At 41.7% G+C, this 22,970-nt stretch overlaps 1 protein-coding gene across 1 annotated transcript in view; it reads left to right on the top strand.

The window, feature by feature from the left end:
• The window catches only part of LOC133954928 (AT-rich interactive domain-containing protein 3B-like), a 48,524-nt gene extending 25,713 nt beyond the window's left edge, over positions 1–22,811 (top strand). The window contains exons 5-9 of the mRNA XM_062389506.1: positions 14,758–14,941; positions 16,023–16,282; positions 17,630–17,905; positions 18,428–18,520; positions 18,652–22,811. Coding sequence (XP_062245490.1) covers positions 14,758–14,941; positions 16,023–16,282; positions 17,630–17,905; positions 18,428–18,520; positions 18,652–18,848 — 1,010 coding nt within the window. The 3' untranslated portion in view covers positions 18,849–22,811. The remainder of the gene's footprint in view (positions 1–14,757; positions 14,942–16,022; positions 16,283–17,629; positions 17,906–18,427; positions 18,521–18,651) is intronic.
• The last annotated feature ends 159 nt before the right edge of the window (positions 22,812–22,970 follow it).

Below are 22,970 nucleotides of genomic sequence, written 5' to 3'. Positions count from 1 at the left end.
TATGTACAGTATGTGAATGTGTAAGTGAAGCATATTTTGTATTGTCATAATGTGACAGGTGATGGTGTGTTTCATATATTTATTTGAAGGACTCTGTGTGCATGTGACGTGCATGCGTGGATTCATGTTTGTATATATATGTTGTTAAACTCATATCCACGAGAGCAGCAGTATCAGCTTCAGATCGTCTAGTCCGGTCCCAGCACCAGCAGGTCTTGTTTGCTGGGTGATGAATTAAGCTTTGCCAGAGAGAGAGAGAGGGAGGGACAGGATCTGTCAGGGCCCTGTTAGCATCTCTGTCCACTGGCAGACGCTGGGAGCAATTGGCTGACCCTTTACTCACGCTGGCCAGACAGAGAAATCCATCAGTTGACTAAAATGCCACCTGACAGGAGATAACTGGCTGATTACAGCGCAACTCCTCACTTTGTTTTCACTGCATTTGCATTAACGTAAAAAGGCAAAAAATAAGTTGATATTAAATTGTTTCTAAAAAGCATGTGTTTTTTTTCATTGCGTCATTGTTGCATCTTGACCAAGAACACATGAAATGAATTACTTTACAGATTATTTTTTTTTACTTAAAAATAAAAAAATTACGAATTGGGTTGTAAAACTGTCCCAACTTGAAGCAATGACAACAAATACAAAACGCTGGTATTAGATTTTGATCATTAGAGCTGTTGTCATTTATGTCAATTTTAATTTGTTAAGCTGAATTACATTTCCAGTGTGACTCACAGTAAGTGCAACTGGAAGCGACATGCATGGATCAAGTTCCTGTATCATCATTAGAACCAGTGACCAGTAGTGAGGGAGTGTAAGGGTCAGTGCTCAACAGCAGTTTAACAAATAGCATTGCATGCTCATCCATAATAGACAAGTTTGAAGCAAAGAAAAACCATATGGTAAGAAATGCTAGTAGTTTTTATTTGAGTTATTTGAGTTTATTTTGAGAAATTAAAGGGTACCATAAACAAGTGAAGGAAAGGGGAATAATAAACAGCCACAGCCACTTCCTGCTTCCAAATATGGAAGCAGGAAGTGACTGTGACATTATTCTTGACATTAGAGACCTGATGCAACCATTGTCAAGATGGGCAGGATATAATTTCACCCACTCTCTACAGATTTTTTTCACCCCTCCACGAGACGAGAGGCACTTGGCTAACCTCGGTGCTCTCCCAAACTCTAGTCTTAATCACAGGGAACAAATTGCTTGGCAGGATTCCCTATTTGCTGTTTGAGTGCTTGAGTATGTGAGATGAAGAGCAAGCCTGGCTAACTCTTCATGCTGGCACCCTCTAATTACTGCGCGTTTACCCCTCCCTCCGATTCACACCATAGATGTAAGGACAAAATTATTACCCTCTATTTAAATGAAGTAGCCTATAGGAAGCCTTTTTAATTTAGTGCAACTTTTATGTGGGATTTCTAAGAAAGCTGAATTAAAGGTGGCGATATGGAAGATAAATTAATTAAGATATATATGGGGAAAGTATAAGCTCATTTTGTGAAGTCGATAGTCAGGTTAAGTGAAAAGCAGTGGAGTTTGTGGAAAGAGAGACAAATGGTGAAGTGCTTTTCCCACCTCATCGTGGGGCCTCTAGACCTTGAGAGGAAAGCAACAGCGGAAGGAAAACTTACAAGGGATTCCCATTTCCTGCCTGTGCTCTTCAAAACAGGCACGTGTGTGTGTGTGCATGCTAATGTGTGTGTATGTGTGCGCATGTGTGTTAATGGTTGAGGAATTTTAGCAGCTGCCCTAAATCCTTTCTGTGAGTAAAGGGGCCCATTGATGGGCTGTGCATTACAGAAATGGCATACAGACCCTCTTTTCCATTCCCTCCTTGGCTCTTTTTTTTTGTTTGCTAATCCCTTATCATATAAGATCATTGGATGCCCAGAATAATTTTCACCCTTATTTGTTGTGTGGTATTTTTTGAGTAGCTCAGCCTTATGCAACTAGACAACCTCCTGCCATTATTTGCAATTAAAAACATCAGCTATTGACCTGACATGTAAATGTAATGTAAATGCACTCTGGCTGCTCGTGTTGGAAGAGTGCAGGTGGAGAATATTAGCCTTCATGAGTCACACCAACATTACTGTTCATCATATCCATTACAGGTTTTGCTGTTTCACCCCCACTGGGAGCACAAAGAAAAGCTTTGACTCTGGCTCGACGCCATTAACCACCTCAAAGATTTCGATTAAGCAGATGGTGATTGTTTGTTTTGGTTTGACACCCAGCCACTTTCTCATTTGGGATGGGGGTTCGGGCAGGAGGTGAGCTTGTGAAGAGGTGGGCGGTGTTGCCTAGTGGTTAGAGTGGTGGTTCTCCAACAAAGAAGGTTGCCGGTTCAAACCCCACTCTCTCCCATCTGCATGCCGAAGTGTCCTTGGCAAGACACTGAACCCCTAAATGGCCCTCATTAATGTTGAGTGTACTAATTGTATGTCGCTTTGGACAAAAGCGTCAGCTAAATGACATGTAATGTAATGTAATGTAATGTAATGTAATCCAGGAGAGGGGGCCAAGAGAGGCTGTGGGAGCTACGGGCATGCTATAAAGACAAAAAAAAGAGGAAGAAAATAAGAGTGATGCAGCCAACTGCCTGTCAGCGCTGTCCACTTGAGATGATTAATGGCCACAGGCTGTGATGGACAGAGGCAGAGAGATAGAGAGACTCCTGTTCAGTGAAATCACCAGTCAAAAAGGGAGGGAGGAACAGCGGGAAGGGACGAGTGTTTTAGCTCCTCGTGCCCCAGCTAGAGCCTCACACGTCACAGACCGCACAGGCTAGCTCCATCCCAGTGTGACACTCTAAACCGGTGGTGTAGATTCAGCTTAAGAGAGACCCCATGGTGTATCGCTGCTTAAGAGTTATTTTAGGGTAAAATCCTCATGTACGAGATTTAGCTCTGTTAATAGTAATAAAGGGGTAAGCCGGACTTGTCTCTGTCATTCAGTCGTGTGGTCTTGATGGAGCCTGGGAACGTGTGATTTGGAGGGAGACATAGGAGGGGAGATGGTAATGAGCATAATTAAGATGTTATTTTTCCTTATCTCCACAGTCAGGGGAACTGCACTGTTTGTTCCTGTCAAGCGTAATTGAGGCAGCCAGTGATGTTTCCAGGGACCGTATAGCAAATGGGAGTTTGTAGGGTTTGGTTTGATCTACAGTCTTAGTTGTGAAAGTCAATCACTAAGTTTAATTTGGCCATGTGAAATGTATGTTCTTTTATTAAATCAAAGCAATATACATTGGCAGGTTATATTTTTGGTTGTATTGTGATGTGGGAAGAGTGTCCTCCCAGCAGGACATGAGAGGAAGTTCACTAACTGTAACCCCGAGACCAAGAGCTCTGTCCACACCAATTACACCATGAATGGGCTCTGGGGGATCCATGTATGCATTATATTACTCCCCGGTCAGCGTCACACTGGCCCTCGTAACAGGCGGGCCCTCTGTACAAACACCACACCACAATAGGAACATTCTCTGGCTCTTTGATACGGCCCCCTTTTCCTTTAGTTAACACCCCACAACTTCTGGAAAATGGCAGCAGCTGGTTGGTTTAACAACAAAAACACTGGCCATTGTGAGCAACATTTTAGATAGTGCTGTATAGCAGCTAAAATGATTTTCATTCTAGAGCAACCTTTTGACCTTCTGCTTTGTCTGACAGTTGTTACAAAAGTATGATACGTTTTATCTCTAATCTGCTCATTACAGATGGAAGTCTCAAGATGGATGTAGTTGTCAATAACCGAGAAGCATGTTTTACATAGAATGCACCAATAAATTGTAGTTAGGAAATTGCATTTTGTCTCTGTCCTTTTGCTCCTCCTTTGCCCCCACCCCATTCTCCTTCCCCCTCTGTTTATTGTGCTACAGTTACAACCACTGAAACTTGATAACACCATGGGGGATAGGGGCGGAGGCCCGTGCTGTGGCCTGTTTGGTGAGTCCAGGGGGAGGAGGGGCTGGATTAAGGGGCCTCCTGTCCAACACGGGATGATTAATGATCTCCAAATAAGTGGGGGCCAACCTTTTTGATAGGGCAGCGCCGACGGACGGCAGACAAGGGAGTGACAGTCGCGTGTCTCTATGTTTGAAAAGGGAGAAAAGAGAGCGTGAAGAATGAAGAGGGCAGACGTGGAAACCACAGGGGACAAGGGTAGACAGGGTGCCAGGGTGACTAAAAGGAAGTTAAGGGAGGCATTGGCCAGCTTATGTAGATACAAGGCCACGCTCTATCATTTCCCTTTGAAAGCACCTTGTCAGTGGGCTGGAGCTGACCAAGCTCTCCAACCAAACAGAAAGATAATCAGGTAGAACTGGTAGCAAAGGGCCTTTACGCTCAGGAAAGGGTGGGAACCCAAATGATACAGAGATTCCAACCACTGCTTTCTAATCATTGGCCCAAGTCAGACTGCGACTGTTCTTATTGGACACATCCTGCCCTGAATTTGTGATCAAAGATTTTATGGTCACTGTGTAGATTTTTTTAGGCCTGAGATTATCTTTGCCTTTGGTGAACTCCACCCGACGTCTGGCAAATTACAGCGTGTAGGTAGCAAGCCCATCTAAATGCTTATGCCCTCCTCTTCCTTCAGAACAAAAGGAAAAAGTGGTTTCCCTGATGTTTTTTTGAGTGGGTGTGTTATAGAACAGATTCAAATCTTGAGACTGTTTTCTACTTGTGTTTTTGTTGGTCTTTGTCTCTTTTCCTCTTTCTGTCTCTTCATCCCAACCCCCAATCCGCACAGCCTCCCTGTTATTTCCTCTGTCATTTAGCCCTGCTCTAGCCTAGGATTGCCACAGTGCTGTCTATCTATAATTACGACCATCCTGTACAGGGATTTGAGACTCTAAGCTGCAGAGCTGGGAGATTCTTAATCACCATCCTCATAAGTAACTGATCATGGACGACTACGACAAGTGTAGGCCTCATGCTTCTAGTGAGGTCAACGGTCAGGGTAAAAATATCACTGGCTATCAAGTTCATCTTGTTCTGTCTTCGATAGAAAACGAACACTTTATCTTTGGGGGAATTGTACATGTTCAAGAATAACACATCACTACAGAATGGATAAGGGACTAGAGTGTTAAAACACAAGCTGTTGCATACACTGACATTGCCCCAAAAAAGTGTAATATGGCTGAAAATTCTTTTATGAAATTTAAAAAACTCATTATATGAACTAAGCAATGATATCAAAATATATTTAGGGCAAAAAAATATATACAAAAATATTTTCTTAATGGTAGGCTGCACAGGGCAAGGGTGTAAAGAAACTGAAATTGAAATTAAGCAGTTTTATCAATGAATTAATATTGTCGGTAGAAAATATTCAAAGCCACATTTTCACTTACATATTACATAATGTTTAAGTTATGACTATGTTGACTTTTTTCGCACTCACTTGTGTCTTTGTGGGGACTTGGTTAAGCTTTTCCCACATGCAAATCTCTTGATATCTACAAATTTCCCAAACGTGTGCTACTCTGCATATCTGCCTGTCTTGCTTCTCCATCTGTGTCCTGTGTGTGCTCTTAAAACAATGTTTCCTGGCCCCCACATCCCTGTGATGGATGGTATGAAATACATTACAGCCCCCAGAGGAGCCCTACACCAGTACAATAGCCCTGAGCTCACTTCCAGTGAAGGTTTGCAGCAATGTTGCAAAAGCTACACAGTAAAAGATGCGATTGCAAAGGAGCCTAACGGAAAACAAGTTACTTGATTTGAGGGAAGAAATGGATGTGAAACACGCCGACACTGATGCCACCCTGCCAGTGCCATTTTAATTGCTGTGTATCATCTATCGAGTTACATTCTCCATTCCTTGGTATCTTTGTCTGTAGTGTAAGGTTCTACATTTTTAAAGTTTAAACTTCCTTTTTAATGTAGTAAATTGGGACTCCTCTTTTTTACTGACAGTTTAATCTATATTTAATCTATTGTCTGTAATTTTCTAGATAAGCATATTGTGCTCTTGACCTAATTTTAAGTCACTCTGCATTAAGAGCATCAGCTAAATCCCTGAAAGGTAAATATATGACCCACTGTCATGGATTCCAAATGCCAAAAGTAATTAGCATTGATGGGAGTTAAAAATTCCCTAGATGAGTGCACAACCCCCCCCAACAATCGCTTCCTCAGTTTCGACATATCCCTTTTTCTCCTCGGCTTATAGCAGCTGATGTCTACAGTATTGATCAGTGGGGCTGGGCCCCAAATGGGGCTCGTCAGCTGATGACTTTATCTGTCAGTCCGGGTGTCCATTGATTGAAGCAGTTAGCTGTGTTATAAGGATTGCTCGAAGGAAAAGCGAGCCCTGTCAATGCTCCACCTGCCAGTGTAGACATCACTGTCACCCACTTACACGTTAAAAAAGCAATACCAGCAGTTAACTGACACCAATGTTGGATAGAGACCTTAGAAACATGGAGGAGATAGCGTAGTGTCTGATTTTTTTTCTTCTTCCATCAGTGCATTATACAGCCCCTCTCTTTTTTAAATTATGTTTATGTTCTAAATTCTTTGTCGCTCAACCATTTGCTCTTTGATTTTGTTTTAAAAGCAGAACCTTTCCCCTGACTGGTTCCTCCGGCCCTCATTTGTTTTACCTGCAGTTTCTAGCTACGAGTGGACAAAGTTCAGCCTGACCTCCGTAGCTTAATCACAGCCAAAGCCCCTCCCTCTATTATTCACACAACATACCATTGTCATGTTGCTGTGACATACATTCTTGACATTTCTGTAAAGATCAGAGTTGCCTGTTTACAAGACTTGATCTTCCACTCAGATGTTATAATAGAGCAGAGGTCATCCACTATATTTGACAATGCTGTATAGTTTTCAATCGTACTGCTCAAAGACATTCACATGATGTCTTCTGTCAGAATAGGTTTTCTTATTTAGTGTTTGAATATCTGACACAACATTCCTAAAAATGTCACATAATACGACTTTCTTAATTATGTTTACACACCAACCTGCTATCGAGAGCAGCACTTTTTTTTCAAATACATTGACTGTGTACATTTGAGTGTGTTCATGCTCACTCTTGAGTAGTTCAAGTTGTGGATAGAAAACAGCTTTGATTGGCCTTTTCCTAACTGACTGAAACTCATAATACAGGCCTGTGTCATCAGTGTTTATAAATGCAGCCAATGTCAACAAACATTTTAACTCGCCCTCTTCGACAAACACACACTGATACTCATGGTTTCTACAGGTCCGTTAACCCTAACCCTAACCCTAACCCTTCTGTGCAATACGTTTTTTAAATATATATCTACTGCTAACCTGTTAGTTCTCGTAAAAAATTACAATTAGACCTGACCCTGATTTATGATGCAGACTTGAATTTAATGGATATGGTTCTAAAAGGTTAGGCTGGGCCATATAAGTTGATGTAATACTTGTGCACTGGACAAGCACATTGAGAAGGTAGGACAAAATTGTTGTTACACACTGTAATGTAAATAAAGTGTACGACTGAGGGGCTGACGACATGAAGTTATTGGAATATTTAAATCAACCCCTCACAGTGAGTCAGTGCGACGCAATAAAGATTTTATAATCTCATACATTTATCATAGAGTTAGTGTGAAGAATTATGGTGTCACGATAACACTCAGCACAGGCCTCTGTCGAGTAGATAGTGCCTCAGCCACCTGCAGATTTTCACAGATCAGCTAAATGTTTACAGTAGATAAACTTTCACAGATACTGGTTGGTTACCTTCAAATATGGCTGCTGGGTGAAGTAACTTAACCACATGACATGAGAAATAGCCTGGAGCTCTAACGCATTGTATCCGACACACACAAGTCAATGTTTTTTTCCTTTTTTACCAAACACAAAACTGGGTAGAAGGGAGGGTATTTCACCTTCATGGCAGACGTCTATCAGAGCTCCCTTCAACCATCAGATCAATCTCTTTTAATAATATCCAATATTTGTCTGTGAATTCCCATCACTAATTGCAGCATTTCACTTCTGGATTTGCTTGCATAATTTCCTCTTTTCCCAACTAGGCTTGTGATACTGTGGAGGAAAACAGCTGTGATCTGATGAATAATGAATTAATATATACAACTCTATGCAAATAATATTGTTGTGTCTGCATTTTTATTAATATGAAGAGACATCCTGCATGATGAAAAAATCTTCATACTTCCTGTGTGGTGTACGTCTCTCAGATGTCCTCTCACGTCACCTCTGTCTTTCTGAGATACTTCAGAAACAGAAAGAGTAGTGACCCGGAATAACCAGTAGTGACATCAGCCAGCTCACCGTTCATCCACCTATCCACTCATCCATCGCTGTATCAGCCTGTGTTGATTGGGGTCTGGTTAGTTGATCTGCCGGGTCTCTGGGGATCGAGGGGACTTGGGTTACAGTTGGAGAGGCCATCTCACTTTTCGCGCCGTCCAACCTTTTCAATCCCCCTCCCCCTCTATATCACCAGGTGACCCATCTTCATGACCCACGGAGAAGGAGTCATGTTTCTCTCATCTTTTTTCGTTCTCTCTTGTATTCTGTGCACCCTTCTTGTTTATTTTCTGAAATGCTGTGACTGTCAGAAAGATGAGGGCTGAACCAAACAGTTAACAGTTCTTTGAACGTCATATGTATGAGATTTATTGCAAAATTACACTTGACAAACATATAATCATGTGGTTGAAGTTCTAATAGTATCATTATTTGCAGTTTGACAATCTCCCCTGTGTGAGAACGGCTCCGGCTGAGATTTACAGCTTGTGGCTGTTCGCTATAATCATTTTCACTAAGGAGCTACTCTCTCTGTTTCCTGAGTTATTTTTTTAATGAGATGGAGGGAAGACTGAGAGAATGCGAGAAGGGAAGAGAATCTGGTGCTTAATAATTGTCCGAAAATGAGAAGTTCAATCTGAAATGTGTTTTTGGCATTAATCAGACCTAGTTTTAAAATCTGGTGAAGGTGTTTCTTTTCTTTATCTCAGCAATAAAGGGAAACGTATGCATGTGAAAACTCCATACACTGGATCTTTGGTATATTCAAATCACGTGATGTGTACATGTGGCTTTACTAGACCCAGTGTTGTGAGAAGGACTGCCATTTTATTGCCAATCACATCTTGGTTAAGTATAGTCGAATCCAAGTCATTATTTCTTTGCTTTTGTGCCTTGCCTCTCCCTTTGTTTTTCTCTCTGCCTTCCTCGCCCTGTCAATTCACATTAATTGCACTTTATTGACATGACATGAATGAAACCTATAGAGCCAGCAGTATAGAGCACATCGATCCAACATATTATGGACTTTATTAGATGACTGTTCCTGCCCTCCTATCTCTCTGTCTCTACCAGCTGTGGCTGGAGCTTCATGCTTGGAATAGCGATGTATCTATAGGGTAACGTTACAGCGTTACAACACTTGATATGAATTGGTCCATAAGGCGAGTGGTGGCTCTGCCTGGACTATAGATAGCAAATTCCATACACTCAAGGATGTTTTACCTTTTATGTCCCTGACCATGCATCAAAAATAAAGCAAACATGCCCCAGCGTACAGCAGGGTCCTCGACAATATGCTGCCCCGACATTCAAACATATAAACCTAACAGCCAGGGGGCTGTCCGACATGAAGTAAACTTCCAGCATGTGGAGCCAAGACACTCGTCTCTCCTGTCAATGTCCTTCTGTCCCATGCAAAATGAAGAGTTTGGGCTGTTCTGTAGTGATTTTCTCTAAAAACGAATTCTATATTGTATACTTTATTTTATTTATGTATATAAAAACGCTATAAAAAAGCAATATATTCAGTGTTGCAGTTAATGCAGTCAAAATGTCATCTTCTTGACACTTGTTAATGCAGGAGGCTTTGTTGACAGTGAAGAATTTATATACTCCTTAAGGATCAGAGTTTCTTACAAACAACTGTTACAATGAGCGACCGGAATGTATAGTCCTGACCAGAAAGTTTGGTCTGATCCAGCTTGTCCATTTGGTGATTGTAGTAAGGAGGGAGGAGGAGGAGTAAGGTGTGGGTGGGTGGCTTGGCTGTGGGTGCTCTGAAAGGACTCAGACACTGCTATGAAGCCAGGGGCTGTTTGTGTTTGCTGACACCTTCCTTACAGCAGTAATCCAGTCTTTCTCCAGCTGGCTAGCTACTGCACCTCCCCCTTCCTTCTTTTCCATCCTTCCTTCCCCCCCTCCTAGAGGTAGCAAGAAGTATCTCTCTCTTCATGCCTTCTCTTTCTCTTATCTTTTTTTATTTTTAATCTTTGTTCATTTCCCTCTTATCTTTTCTCCTTCGTTGTTCTTCTGTTTTTCCTCTTTGTGTCAGCATTTGTGTCACTAATCAGAGTCCAAAAAAGCAAATATAATCCCATTAAATAATCTTTAAATTGATTGGCGCAATTAAAGCAGCCAAAGACAATGCGATGACGTGGTGTTTTCTTCCGGTTCCTCTGGTTTTTCTTGTCTTTCCTCACTATAGACGGTGTTAAAACCAGCCAAAGCACATTGTGTAAAAAAAATATTTCCTGTATGTTGTCCGCTGGAAGGCTGTCGCTCTGTAACTTAATTATTTAAAAAATGCCATTCTTGTGAAGTCAGCGATATTTAATTTACCACCACTAGCGTCAGGGACACCCAATTGATTTATTATAGAGGCCCTTTAATGTGAACAGCTGTTTCCTGCTAAAAATAGGTCAGGGGTCAGATAAAATGACCTCTTTTTTGTCCTCACATTGAGGTATAAATATGTGGTAAGGTTATTTATTTTATTCAGATGGACGATCTGTCTCTGTCTAATATGTATAATAAATGTCACCAGCCTCTGAAATGACGAATAAAGCGATGACATATTTTTATTTTTTAATGAAGTTTTAATGAATGTGTTTTATCATTGTTTTGCTGTGTTTCTGTCAAGGGGTTTATTTTCCTATAGTGTCAATGATTTGTATTCTTCTGGGAAATCAACACAGGAATGAACTTTATCAAATATAAAAACAATGGATTTTCTACAGAAAATATCCGCTACATCATCTAATATCAAACTATTTTTCTTCTGCAAAACCCTAAATGAAAGTCTCTCACTAAGTTTTTTCAAGATGTCCATTTCAGTCACACTCATTGCCCCTTTTTCTCCTCTTTCAGACTCTGTATCTATATCCCTTATCATTTGAAGTCTAGCCGCGTGAAGCTAGCCGTGTGGCTCTTGTGTTCACAGTGGAAGTCAGAGGAAAGACTTAGGGAGTGGTTCAGGGCCCCTCAGCCGCAGCACTTCCCACCAGAGGGACCTCTGACCCCTGGTGCCATTAATCACTAGGCTCCTGATGGCCCTGTCCCTCGGGGAAAATCAGTCCAGGGCAAAGGATGATGGGAGGTGAAGCCTGCAGCCAATTACAGATTGGCTCAGAGCAGCCGAGTGGACAAATCACGGCTTCACAGAGAAATGAAATACCCAATAGTTGCCCACATGAAGCCTGCACATACCTTGCAGTGATCTTGTGTCAGTGACGCTCATGTTGTCTCCAGTCTTATCTAAAGACAAGTAGGCACTGAGGTTTAAATGGCAGCAGTAATACCAGCAGAATAGGGGCATGGAGTGGTCTGTGAGGCAGAGGAGTTGTGCTGCTCTGATCAAAAGAGATGTTTTGGACTGGTCTAATTAAGCCTGTTAGAGCTAAATGTCTCCAGGGTTGGAAACCGAGCAGATGTTAGTCTCCAAAGGCGGCGGCACGTTTATTCTCTCAAATTAGAGAACTCTCTGGGTAACTGCCCAAGTGTTGGTAATGGGATTTTTGGTCAATTATGGCATTATCAAAGGTTCTTTCCCAGCCCTTTCATATGTGGTCAAGCCGTGTTGACATTTCAAACCTGGCTAATGTCACGTGTTGACTAATTAATACAGTTTTAGGTTTCAAAACCACCTCTGGTCCGCTTAAGATATATAGATAGGCATTTGGTTTCCTTTTAAACATACATACACACACGCTACGCTCGGCTCTCTTATCTGAAATCTGTAACTTTTTCCTCTTGTTTATGGCTATGCGCTTAAAAAATAGCTCCTGGTAAATGTGTTAATTCAGATGTTGATGTGACAGCATCTGCTGATAAATAGGTGAATAAAAGCGTAGACATGAATTAAAGCCTAACCAACTGCTGGCCTGTCACTCTGGGGCCCGTGCTGTTGTGTCTCATTTGTTGTGCTCTCATTGTTCACGGCCGGGCCTGTATGAAAACATGGCTTCCTGCTGACCTGCAGTTTAATTCACACATCAATAACCCCTGGCTGATCTCTGACCCCTCTAGTTGTACTAATTGTTTGATGCAGGATTGATATCCAATGCTGCATTAAAGAACCGATCAGGCGCTGGCAACAAAGCATTCCTGCTGCACGGTGTGTTCTGGAAATGTTTCTGTTGCCCAAAGATCTGGTGGAAGTTCTGCACAGCCTAGCAGGAATGTGTAACGTGTATTGTATTGTATTGTTTTCTACTATTACATTTTTAGTTGTAATTTATTTACTACTACTATATACTGTTACCCTGGTGACTTTGAAATGGTGGATTTCATTATAAAAAGGAATAATTCAACTCAAGAACTTTGAAGATAACCACGAACAATTGCTTAAACAATCAACATTAGCTGGATAACTAAATGGGAGATACAGCCTTGGTCTTTGTCCAGAACATTAAATTCTATCACTGGTCCTCTCCTCGTGCTCTTTACATAGCTAATTTAATTTATATTAAAAGAAGCAGGCTTCTTGGCAAAGGGCCCTGTTGGTTTGCTTATTGCTAATTGGCTCTGGAGATAAGATGGCTGTTTTTCAAGAACTTTTTTTCTTCAGCTTTAACTAGTTGACAAAATAATAACCACACCATGGTGCTGTGTTGCTTTGGTTATGTTAATTTGACCGGGTGACAAGAGGTTTGTGGGCTGTTTTACTGGACTCTAGATGTGCAATTATTTTTTTTTATTTGACATTTTTGTAGGTACACCAATTCCAACGAATGCAATCTATTTCCTTTGCTACCTTTAATATTTATTTTCATGAATTTGTTTTTTCACATATGATGTATTGTATTGCATTAGGTTTTAAACTGGTTCCACTGTACATACTCTTCTACATATTTTCCACTTCTCCTATGATATCCCAGTGGGTCATAATTCCTTGCTGGCCTGTGTTTGAATGTAAAGACCGTAAGCAACAGGTTCACCATCTTTCCCAACCATCATATAAAGCAACTCTGATTATTATAATCCTTTATTGTGAACTGATTCCCCTTCCCAAACATAGTCCGAGCTTTTATCCTCTGTTTTATTTCTAAATGAAAAACTAAGGGAACTAACAGGAAGAAATGTTTAATTCTCCAACCGCTTACATTACATTTAATATGATATGAATATAATATCACATTTAACAGTAATGCCACACCTTCCTGATCTCCCCACTTACGCATGTCCATGTGTTCACCCCTTGCACATGGCTTTAAGACATGTTGCTAATTTAAGAGAATGAATCAGGGCTAATCTTCATGGCCTGATCACACTGCTATTTTACAAAGTCATTAATGAGTCCAATTCCAGGTTAAGAGCAGCCTGTGGAGGGGCTGAAGGATTGGCTGGCATTAACTGTGAGGGCAAATCTGTGTGATTCCCCATGTGCCGGGCCCAGCAGCACTAACAGCAGAGGGGTGTGGATTTACTCTGTACAATCCTCTAAATGAGCTTCATTATACTGGCCTATCCAGGAGCCCCCACCCACCGCAGCCCATGGATTAGCAGGTCGTCACAATCCCCAGTCCCCTCCTCCCGCTCCATGCGTACAGTCTTGCACATTGCACTTTTTGATTCTGTTGCATACGGCGAGCGTCCATCTCTTCCTCCCTCGCTGTCCTCCCCCTTCCTCCTCCCCACACGTCCCTGCAAGCCTCACTGCAGATAAGCTGTTGACAAGATTAATGCATCTGTATCAAAAGTCTAGAGCCGCTTTGCTTTGTGTTGGTTGCGAATCCCCTTTCCAGGTCAAGCCAGATTGCCTTAACTGGGCTAATATGTTTTCAAGCCAAATTTAAAAGGCATGCAGGCAACAGGTCGGCCACCCTTGTTTTACCAGCATTATGCCACCACTTAGTTCACTGTCTGGAGGTCATAAATAGATCCTTGGGGTTTGGGCATTTTTAATAAATAAATACATACTATGTAGACCTCATTTAACTTTTTTATTTTCATAGTAGCAACTTTAAATAATTTTTTTTGTTTGATGCAAATATATCTCAGTCGGAATGCACATAAGAAAAAACCATCAGTATTATGGTTTCTATTCCTGTTGAGACGGACCCTGTGTTAAAAACATGCACACTTGATACACATTTTGAAACTAGAAGGTCAACAGTAGAGCACATAACTCCACCATAACCACATGTAAATTCACAAGAATCACTTTGTCATTTGGATCAGCATCAAATTGTATACACTCACAAATATCAGTCCTCTAAACAAAATTATGAAAAATGCCCTATAGCGCAAAGTTAAAGCAAGTTAAAAAATCCCATATCTGCATAAAACATATCCGGGTTCTTTTCTCACCTTTTCCTTATCTTTCCACAAAGTTTCATGGTAATAACCTCTTTGGAGGAGGTGATCATCCAGCCTAAATCAGCCATCATGTGTCACTAAGCTATTATCTCTTGAGATGTATCATTTATAATGTGCTGTGATTTTTGTGTCTCTTCTCCTCAGGAACCCCTGTCAATCGTATCCCCATCATGGCAAAGCAGGTCCTGGATCTGTACATGCTGTACAAGCTGGTGACTGAGAAGGGGGGGCTGGTGGAGGTCATCAACAAAAAGATCTGGAGAGAAATCACAAAGGGACTCAACCTTCCTACCTCGATCACCAGTGCAGCTTTCACCCTACGCACACAGTAAGTCTTTATATTGAACGAAAACCAAAAATTTCAATGGCCACAGTAGCAGCTATTAACTGATCCAAATAGTCGATCTCATTTTAATTTCATAAAATTTATAATTAAATTGATGGCAGCTAAATTAAGAATCCCTAATGTGTGACTTCTCGTACGGAAACAAGCACCTCCCTTTTGCTACAAGTTGGTGTTGTATTAGAACAACTGTCTTTGTGTGTGTGTTGCCATGAATACAAATGTCAATATTAACCATGCCAGTGTGTTGATACACAATGCAAGTTTGTTTCCTCCACCAGGCCACCTTGCCTCTTCCCATTCAATCCCTCCATCCATTACATCACACATAGAGCCCATTGACTCCCATAGATTTATTGACATGATTTGGGTCAGAGTTCACAATGACTAAGGTGGGGTTTGACTGACAGCTTTTACGCTGAGCCTCGACTAAAACGCGCTAGCTCTCTTGATGGAAACCCGTCCAGAGATGTAACACCCCTCTATCCTGTCCACTTGCAGGGTGCCCTAATGAACCTTTATGTATTTTTAATGTCGGCGGCTTGTTGTGTAGGGTTGCTGCGCTAGCTCTATTTAATGGACAGTGCTGCTCTTAGCCTAGTATTGATCCTCTGTATTACTGGTCCACCATTATGCAGTCAGCATGCATAATACTGGATTTGTTCATTTTATCGTATGTTATTATGGGATGGAAAACATACCAGAGCTGTGACTGTGCATAGTCGTAACGCCCCTGCAATGTCGTGTAGACTCCTCACAAAACCTTCTTAACTGTAGTACATGCGGTTATATTCTACTACTGTATTTCTCACTAAAACAATGTATTTTAACAACCTAATTCCTTGTCAGCATGTACTCACTGCTCTGCAGAAAGAAAATATTTTAAGGCACAGAGTGAATTGTTTTTTGTAACAAAGCCACTGTAATGTAATTATATAAATTGGTATGTTAAAGTTGTTGTTGCTTTCTTCTGAACTGCAATAAGTCCCAATGATAATGTTGATGCTTGCCCTGTGAATGTTACCCTGGTGATCAGACGTGTTTCCTTGCGTGCGTGTGCTTTCAGGTACATGAAATACCTGTACCCCTATGAGTGCGAGAGGAAAGGCCTTAGCTCCCCGGGTGAGCTCCAGGCCGCCATCGACAGTAACCGACGCGAAGGCCGTCGTCCGAGCTACAGCAGCAGCCTCTTCCGCTTCTCCCCTTCTCCAAGCACAGCCCCCCACATCCTCTCATCTCCCAAGATGCAACTTTCAGCTCTGGGGCACGGGACCTCGTCAGTCCTCAATGGCCTGCATGCCTCACCAGGACCCTCTCTGAAGAAAGGTATGCATGTTAAAGCGGTGCAGGGTAATTTTAGAACAGGGACCTATGGTTGTGTGAGGTAACCTTTGTTTATTCATAAATACAATCTTTTTTACGATATGTGGGATTTCCCCACTAAAACATGCCTGTGAACAGGCAGCTCTCTAAGGAACATATGAAGGGTGAAGAAGGGAGCATGTGTGCTCAGACATATGTTTTTGGTTTGATTAAGTTTATATTAAACTGGGTAAATGTTTATGTAAAACACTGCAACCTCTCTACAGTGGTTGGTATAGACTGGAGTGTTCTAGCTACAGATGTACTGGGCATTTATTGTGAAATACTGCCCTCTATCGCAGTTTAGAAACACTACATCTGGTCATGCCTTTGGATAAACACGACTGGAGCAGTACTTGTGGATTAGGGTTATGGTTTAAATGATTGAAGGAGATGTGTTTGTGTCTTTGTGTGTGTATGTGTTTGTGTGTGTATGTGTGTGTGTGTGTGTGTGTGTGTGTGTGTTAGTGTTATGGGTGTTTACTTGTGTGTGCATGCATGAATGTTGGTGTGAGAGTGCTCTGTTATATTTATGTATTACGTTCTTGCAATGACCTTCCTTCCCTCCACTATTTTTACTGTCAGTGTGTGCGTCTGTTTGTGGGTGTGTGTTGTCCATCCAGGTGTTTAAGAGACCGTGTATGAACCAGTTTGGCCTCAGGCAGCTCAGAGCCCTCAACTTTACTGCTGATTAATAACACGGTTCCCACGCCGGGGGGGCATTTTATGAACTTTGAAGCCTTCAGTCCACATCATTAGGATCCAGTTGATAACTGTCATTACACAATTGTCTTATCTGATGTCACTTTGTCTTGGCTGGAATGTGACGCTGCCATGTATCCCGACAATACCCACGGCTTGACTTGTGCAAGGAGTGGATTTTACTTGTTATTTACTAAATGTGGTCACGTAGGAAGGGACATGGTTTTGCTGACCTTAGCCATTGTCAATGTGTAACTACATCAGATCAAAAGCTCTGCTGGACTTTGAATTTGTACCTCCGTGAGGTTCTGTGAACAAACAGGGGGTTTGCAGGTTGTCCATCAGTTAAATATGCCTATAGACGTTTTAGACAATGTTGATTAAAAAAACTGTTCTTATTGGCATTAAATATAATTTCTTATAATGCGTTTAAACCAGACTTACCTACCTGGTTACTCACTGGTGCCAGGTCACCAGTGAGTCTATGTCAGAGCTGTCCTTGAACATTCACGCTGCCTAGATTCATAATTTACATTTTCAGTCTATGCAGACCAAGGAATGACTCCATTAGAATTTATATAACTATCATTACATTTCTATCTCTTCCAGAAGACCTGACCCCCTCCATCATGGCAGGGCGGTCATCCATGGCGCTGGCCCTGGGTCAGCACCAGGTTGCTGGATTGGCAAGAGCCGCCACACTGGAGCAGTTGAGGGAAAAGCTGGAGACCGGCGTTGGAGGAGAGGGGCCAGAGAGGAAGATGGCCCGTATGGCAGAGGAGCAGCAGCGTCTGATGCAGCAGGCTTTCCAACACAACCTGCTGGCTATGGCATCCCAAATGCCTATGAACCTGCGCATGGGAGCCCCCGTCATCACCACTAGAGGTCAGTGCTGCCAGGTTTTTCAAGATACTTTGAGAAATACATATCAACCATCAAAATTCAGTGTTTCCATCAAGTCAAAAGCAGATCTTAGTATTAGGCAGGTTAGTCTATTTACAAAATTTGCAAATGTCCTTTCTGTTAAAGCATTGACACATTCACTCTTGAGACAGCATGCAAATAGCTTTGTTCATGTACTAAATGACAAGGCAGTTCTGGTGTTAAGCAACTTTGTTCTAGAAAACTGAAGGTTGCAACTTTCTGTCACAATAATATCCAGTGGATATTACATAATCATATGAAATACTGATACTCTGATCAACAAGAAAACCTTACTGTCACAATTTGGCAAAGTTGACATTAAATCTCTCTGCTAATAGTTGGCCACATCAGTATTTAGCCCTTTCTGCACCCACTAATTCTGTATAAGCACAGACAAATGTATTGATGTTGCTATTTAGGCACAAATATATCGTTTTAATATACAAAAAAATCATCAAAACATTGTGACCTCTCCTTCTTCAGATCAGAAGCAGCAGGATATGTCTCTTAGCATCTCGACTAATGGGAATGCCAGCATCACAGTCTCTGTGGAGGTCAATGGCACAGTCTACTCAGGTGTGTATTGATTGTTATGTTGTGTTACATCTCTTTCCTGCATTAAATAATTACCCAGCTTAAATGTGCTATTAGGATGTACATTAACCTGTCCTTAATGTAATGACGTCTCCTATGACCCTCTTCCACAGGAACCCTGTTTGCCCACAAGTCTGCAGGGGCCATGGGGCCTGCTGTCTCGGCTGCCGCTGCTACAGCCTCCCCTGCTGGAACCAGCACTAGCTTTGGCTTCTCTATGCCCCCGGCTCAGACCCTCAGCCCCTCGTCCTCCTCATCCTCCTCCAAGGGTCCTGGCTCGGCCGAGCCGGTCCCCAGCGGGTCACCTTGATTCCAGCTGCCCTTTGTACCTGCTCCCCCGGCCTCTCTTCCACTTGGAGGCCCTGCATGAATATACAGTACAATGAGAAACCAATAAGATTAACAAACTGTTGCACAACAAATACCTCATCAACCCTGTCAACGTCTTGGCTGTCCAATCATGAACACAGAGCCTGAGAATATTATATGACAACATGTGCACGAACGCACAGCTATGCATTTTACTCAACACACACACTCACACACACACACGACACAACAAACACACACAGACACACAATCCACACACTTGTAAATCCTAATATACATGCTTAACACAATCAGCTCAGCCAAAACCCACTGACAGGTGTAGTCACAACTGAACTTGAAAAGTTTTATCTTAGGACATTTTGTTTGTTTGTTGCCATTTTTGTCGTCTTTTTTGATTTTGTGTTTTAGAATGATTTTGTTTTTAGTTTTTCCCTTTTAACATACCTCAAATCAAGTAACCTGCAGTGGTGTCTTTACCTCAGGAGCTGTAGTATATTTAACCTGAATCAACTTTATTTTTGTATTCTTTTTGAACTAGTTGCAATCAGGGGAAGTCGGGTTAACTCTCACTAGTGGAACCTTGTGTACATAGCAGCCACCTCGCAGTGACAGGCCTCCAAGCTGGGCCGCTCTAGTTTCTTTAACATGCTGTTGCCCCCTTTGCTGAATTCAAACTGGTGAATGATCAGATGCTGTAGATCGGCACATTAAATACCTCATTGCATAACTCCGCCCTCAATTCAGATTACCTGAAATCCATTGCAGAAAGGCTGGAAGTGCAAACTCTAAATCTAACCTCTCCCAGGTCCACACACGCTGTCCTTAAACAAACAGTGCACAAAGCTGGGGGAACAGCAACTCACAAGCCTCGCAGACCCTGAGCTCATGTCTCCACTCGGCTCCTATCTTTGTTACAGAGCAGTAGCAGCGAGGCCTTCTTAGCCCCCCTGCTACACAATCAGATTTGAGCTGTTTGTAGCTCATTTTGTTTATGCATCCTTCCTCCAGCTGCAGCCACAGAGCTGAATGCCGATCTGACAGCATCATAGTTCTCAGACCTCATACCCGCCCCTCTTGTATGGAGTCCATCTCTCTCTCTCTCTCTCTCTCTCTCTCTCTCAGGAAGTGACAACTGCAAGGACTCACTGTTTAAATTAAAGGGAAAGGATTCATACCTGAAGAATGCACAAGTCTACATGACTGTTTATACCTCATCAGACTCCCTCAGAGGGGGGTTACACTACATACCTCATACGGCTGCAAGGCCATCGTGACTTGACGCCCCAAAAACCTGTGAATGGAAATCGTACCTGAACTGAAACTGACACAAACATACCCTAACACTCTGCTTATGGTTTTGGGGACAAATAGAACTGGGGTGGGCTCACTATCCCTCTCTCCTGTATTTACTTGTAGAACTTTTTTTATGCTTGCTTCCATCTTTCTTTCTCTCTGCCTCCCTTCTGTCCTTTTTTCCTCCTTTCTTTGGTTTCTCGAGTTGTTGTCTGAGAAGAATGATATAATGCTGCATCATTTTCAGGGAAGAGGAAAACAGTGTTAGCCATTTCCTCACTGACATATGTAGATTTGTGGGATTGAACACAGGTTTCAAGGTCACAAAGGTCGAGATGAATAAAAAAGAAACGACCGCATTAACCTTGAATTTGATTGTGATTTGCATTATCGCAGTTCATATCTTCTTTGACGACAGCAGCGGAATGATATGCATGTGTACAATCATGTGACCAGTGCTTTAACACTCTAATCCTCTGGTTCACATTTGACTATGGTTATTGCACAGCTAAATACCAAAGACTAGCCCAGTCTCTCCTCTAAAAGACATACTGTCCTGCTCACACCCACTGCGGTGCACTGTACGACAGGTCAAGGTCCATTTTGGAAAAAAAAGTTTCATCTAATCTCACTTAATCTCTTTTTTTTTTATATATATAAGAATATATTTAGGGTGATGTGAGGTAAATTTCTTTGATTTTGTGACATGTACAGATGGACATTATTTGTAGGCTATTAGCAGATATTTAAGTGTCATTGTCCAGAACTTGGCCCAGATGCTGTTGCTTCTCCCTCTAATTTAATCCCACCCACTGTGGATGCAGTGCTGCGCCGCCAAAGTGGACAGATGCTCACAAGTTTAATAATTATAAAGACTTACTTCCTGATAATGCAGAAACACGTGGGTTATCCCTTCAATTGTAAGGTATTTTTCCTCCTTTAATATAAATTCTTAGCATTTTCAAAACACCATAAAGGATGGACATGACTTTTCTAGCTTTATCTGTGTTGAACGTGAGGCATTTTAACTGTGTAGAAACCCCTTAAAGCCCGGTGTGAACTGAGGAGGCAGACTTGTTGCTTTTCATTAGACTGTATTTTAGCCATTACGTGTCAGGTGTTGGAGACGTTTTGCGGTGCAGATCACAGTTGAGGGCTCGAGGTGCTGGACGATGGTGCTGTTAGTCCTCTTTGCTGTACCCTTCAGAACCCTGTATGACACATAACTGTATTTTATAATGGTGAGAATTGTAGATGCTGCCTTAAAAATAGTTGCTGGTGAGATCCGGACAGTGGAGCTTTCACTACTCAGCTGGCTGGGAATAAAACAAATGTCTTTCTCTTCGAGCTTAATCCTTTGGAGAGTAATCAAAGAATTCAATCAGATGTTAGACACCAGTTGTGAGAGGAGAGTTTTGCTATTTATTTGTGTGTTTTTTTTCTTTTCTGGTGGACCTTGTGTTTAGTAACAGTTAAGCTTAAAGACTTTGGGCTGTGTCACTAAAACACATCCTTATTTCTGAGTCCAAGCTTTCTGTTGCATCTGCTAAGTCCAAGCAATGACTATTTGATAATGTAGCTTCACTGCCTTTGTATGTCTGTGTGTGGTTGAGTGTGTTTCATGTGTGTGCAAGCAGGTTCAGTGCATACTGTGGTAGCAGTTTTAGCATGTAGAGAAATGTACCTTCATGCACTTATAATAACATTAAGGATACTGCTGGTGGAGCTACTGTCATGGTTATATCTTTGGAGAGGAGGGGCTTCTAAAATCTTTACTGAGATATCTGGAGCATGAGGTTTCATTTACAGACATGCAATTCCCAGTTTGTTAAATGGGAACAGCACTGTACAGCTACAGTTATCTGCTGCTGCTGAAGAGTGATGAAGTGTTGAATGTCTGGTCACCTCCTTAATGTCCGGGCTCCTCCCACCTGACCTGCTGCGTGGATGAACTTGTGTGTGTGTGTATGTTTGTGTGTCTATCACAGACACCCCCCATCCAACCTCATTAAACCACAATACCTCAGGGCAGTGGGCTGTACTCACTGTTGCCGTTCGGGGGGACGAGTACTGACGGAGGCTGCAGTCACTTCGCCGAATGCTACTTTTGATTTTTGGTGTTGCATTTTGGGATTTTTCTTTACGTTGTTGTTGTCAGTAACTGCCGGCAAAGTCTCGTCACTCAGGAAGCTGTGAAGTTGGAAGTCTGCAGAACCTCTTGTCTCTCAGATGATTTTGGAGTTAATTCAGTTTTAAATTGTTTAAGAACTAACCTGATCTGTGTAAAAACAGGCGCATATGCAAGTGGTTATCGAATACCTCATTTATCAATTTTATGTTGTTGTTTTTTGGCTTGTACAATGCTCCGTATATTAATTCAACTGTGGGGTTTGTGCATATTTTTGTACTGTTATTATTATTGACATGATAATAATGATATTATAGTTTTCTCTTTGATTAACGTAAACAAAAAATAGGACAAAATACATGAATGCTTGTAAAAACTGGTTTGTGCTGATTGTATTTAAGAGGAGCACTTTTCCAAAGTGGTTTTCACACATTCAGTTTTGTTCATATTAGTAATATAAAGATATGGTTCTCAGGGCTTTAAACTTGTATGTCATGATAAAGTTTTACTTTATATCTTATATCCGTGTGTTTGTTTATTTCTTCTTTGAAATATCAGTGACGACTACACACAGTGTTTGCTAAAGTTCAGTTCAGAATTTCCACTTCTTCTCTATTTCACATTTAAAGTGGATTTTCAGGTTTTCCGTCATCTGGCCCTTCCACATGAGAGGTTTCTGTC

This window comes from Platichthys flesus, chromosome 1 (genome assembly GCF_949316205.1).
Source record: "Platichthys flesus chromosome 1, fPlaFle2.1, whole genome shotgun sequence".
Classification (NCBI taxonomy): Eukaryota; Metazoa; Chordata; class Actinopteri; order Pleuronectiformes; family Pleuronectidae; genus Platichthys; species Platichthys flesus.
This window is presented reverse-complemented; position numbering and strand designations above follow the sequence as displayed.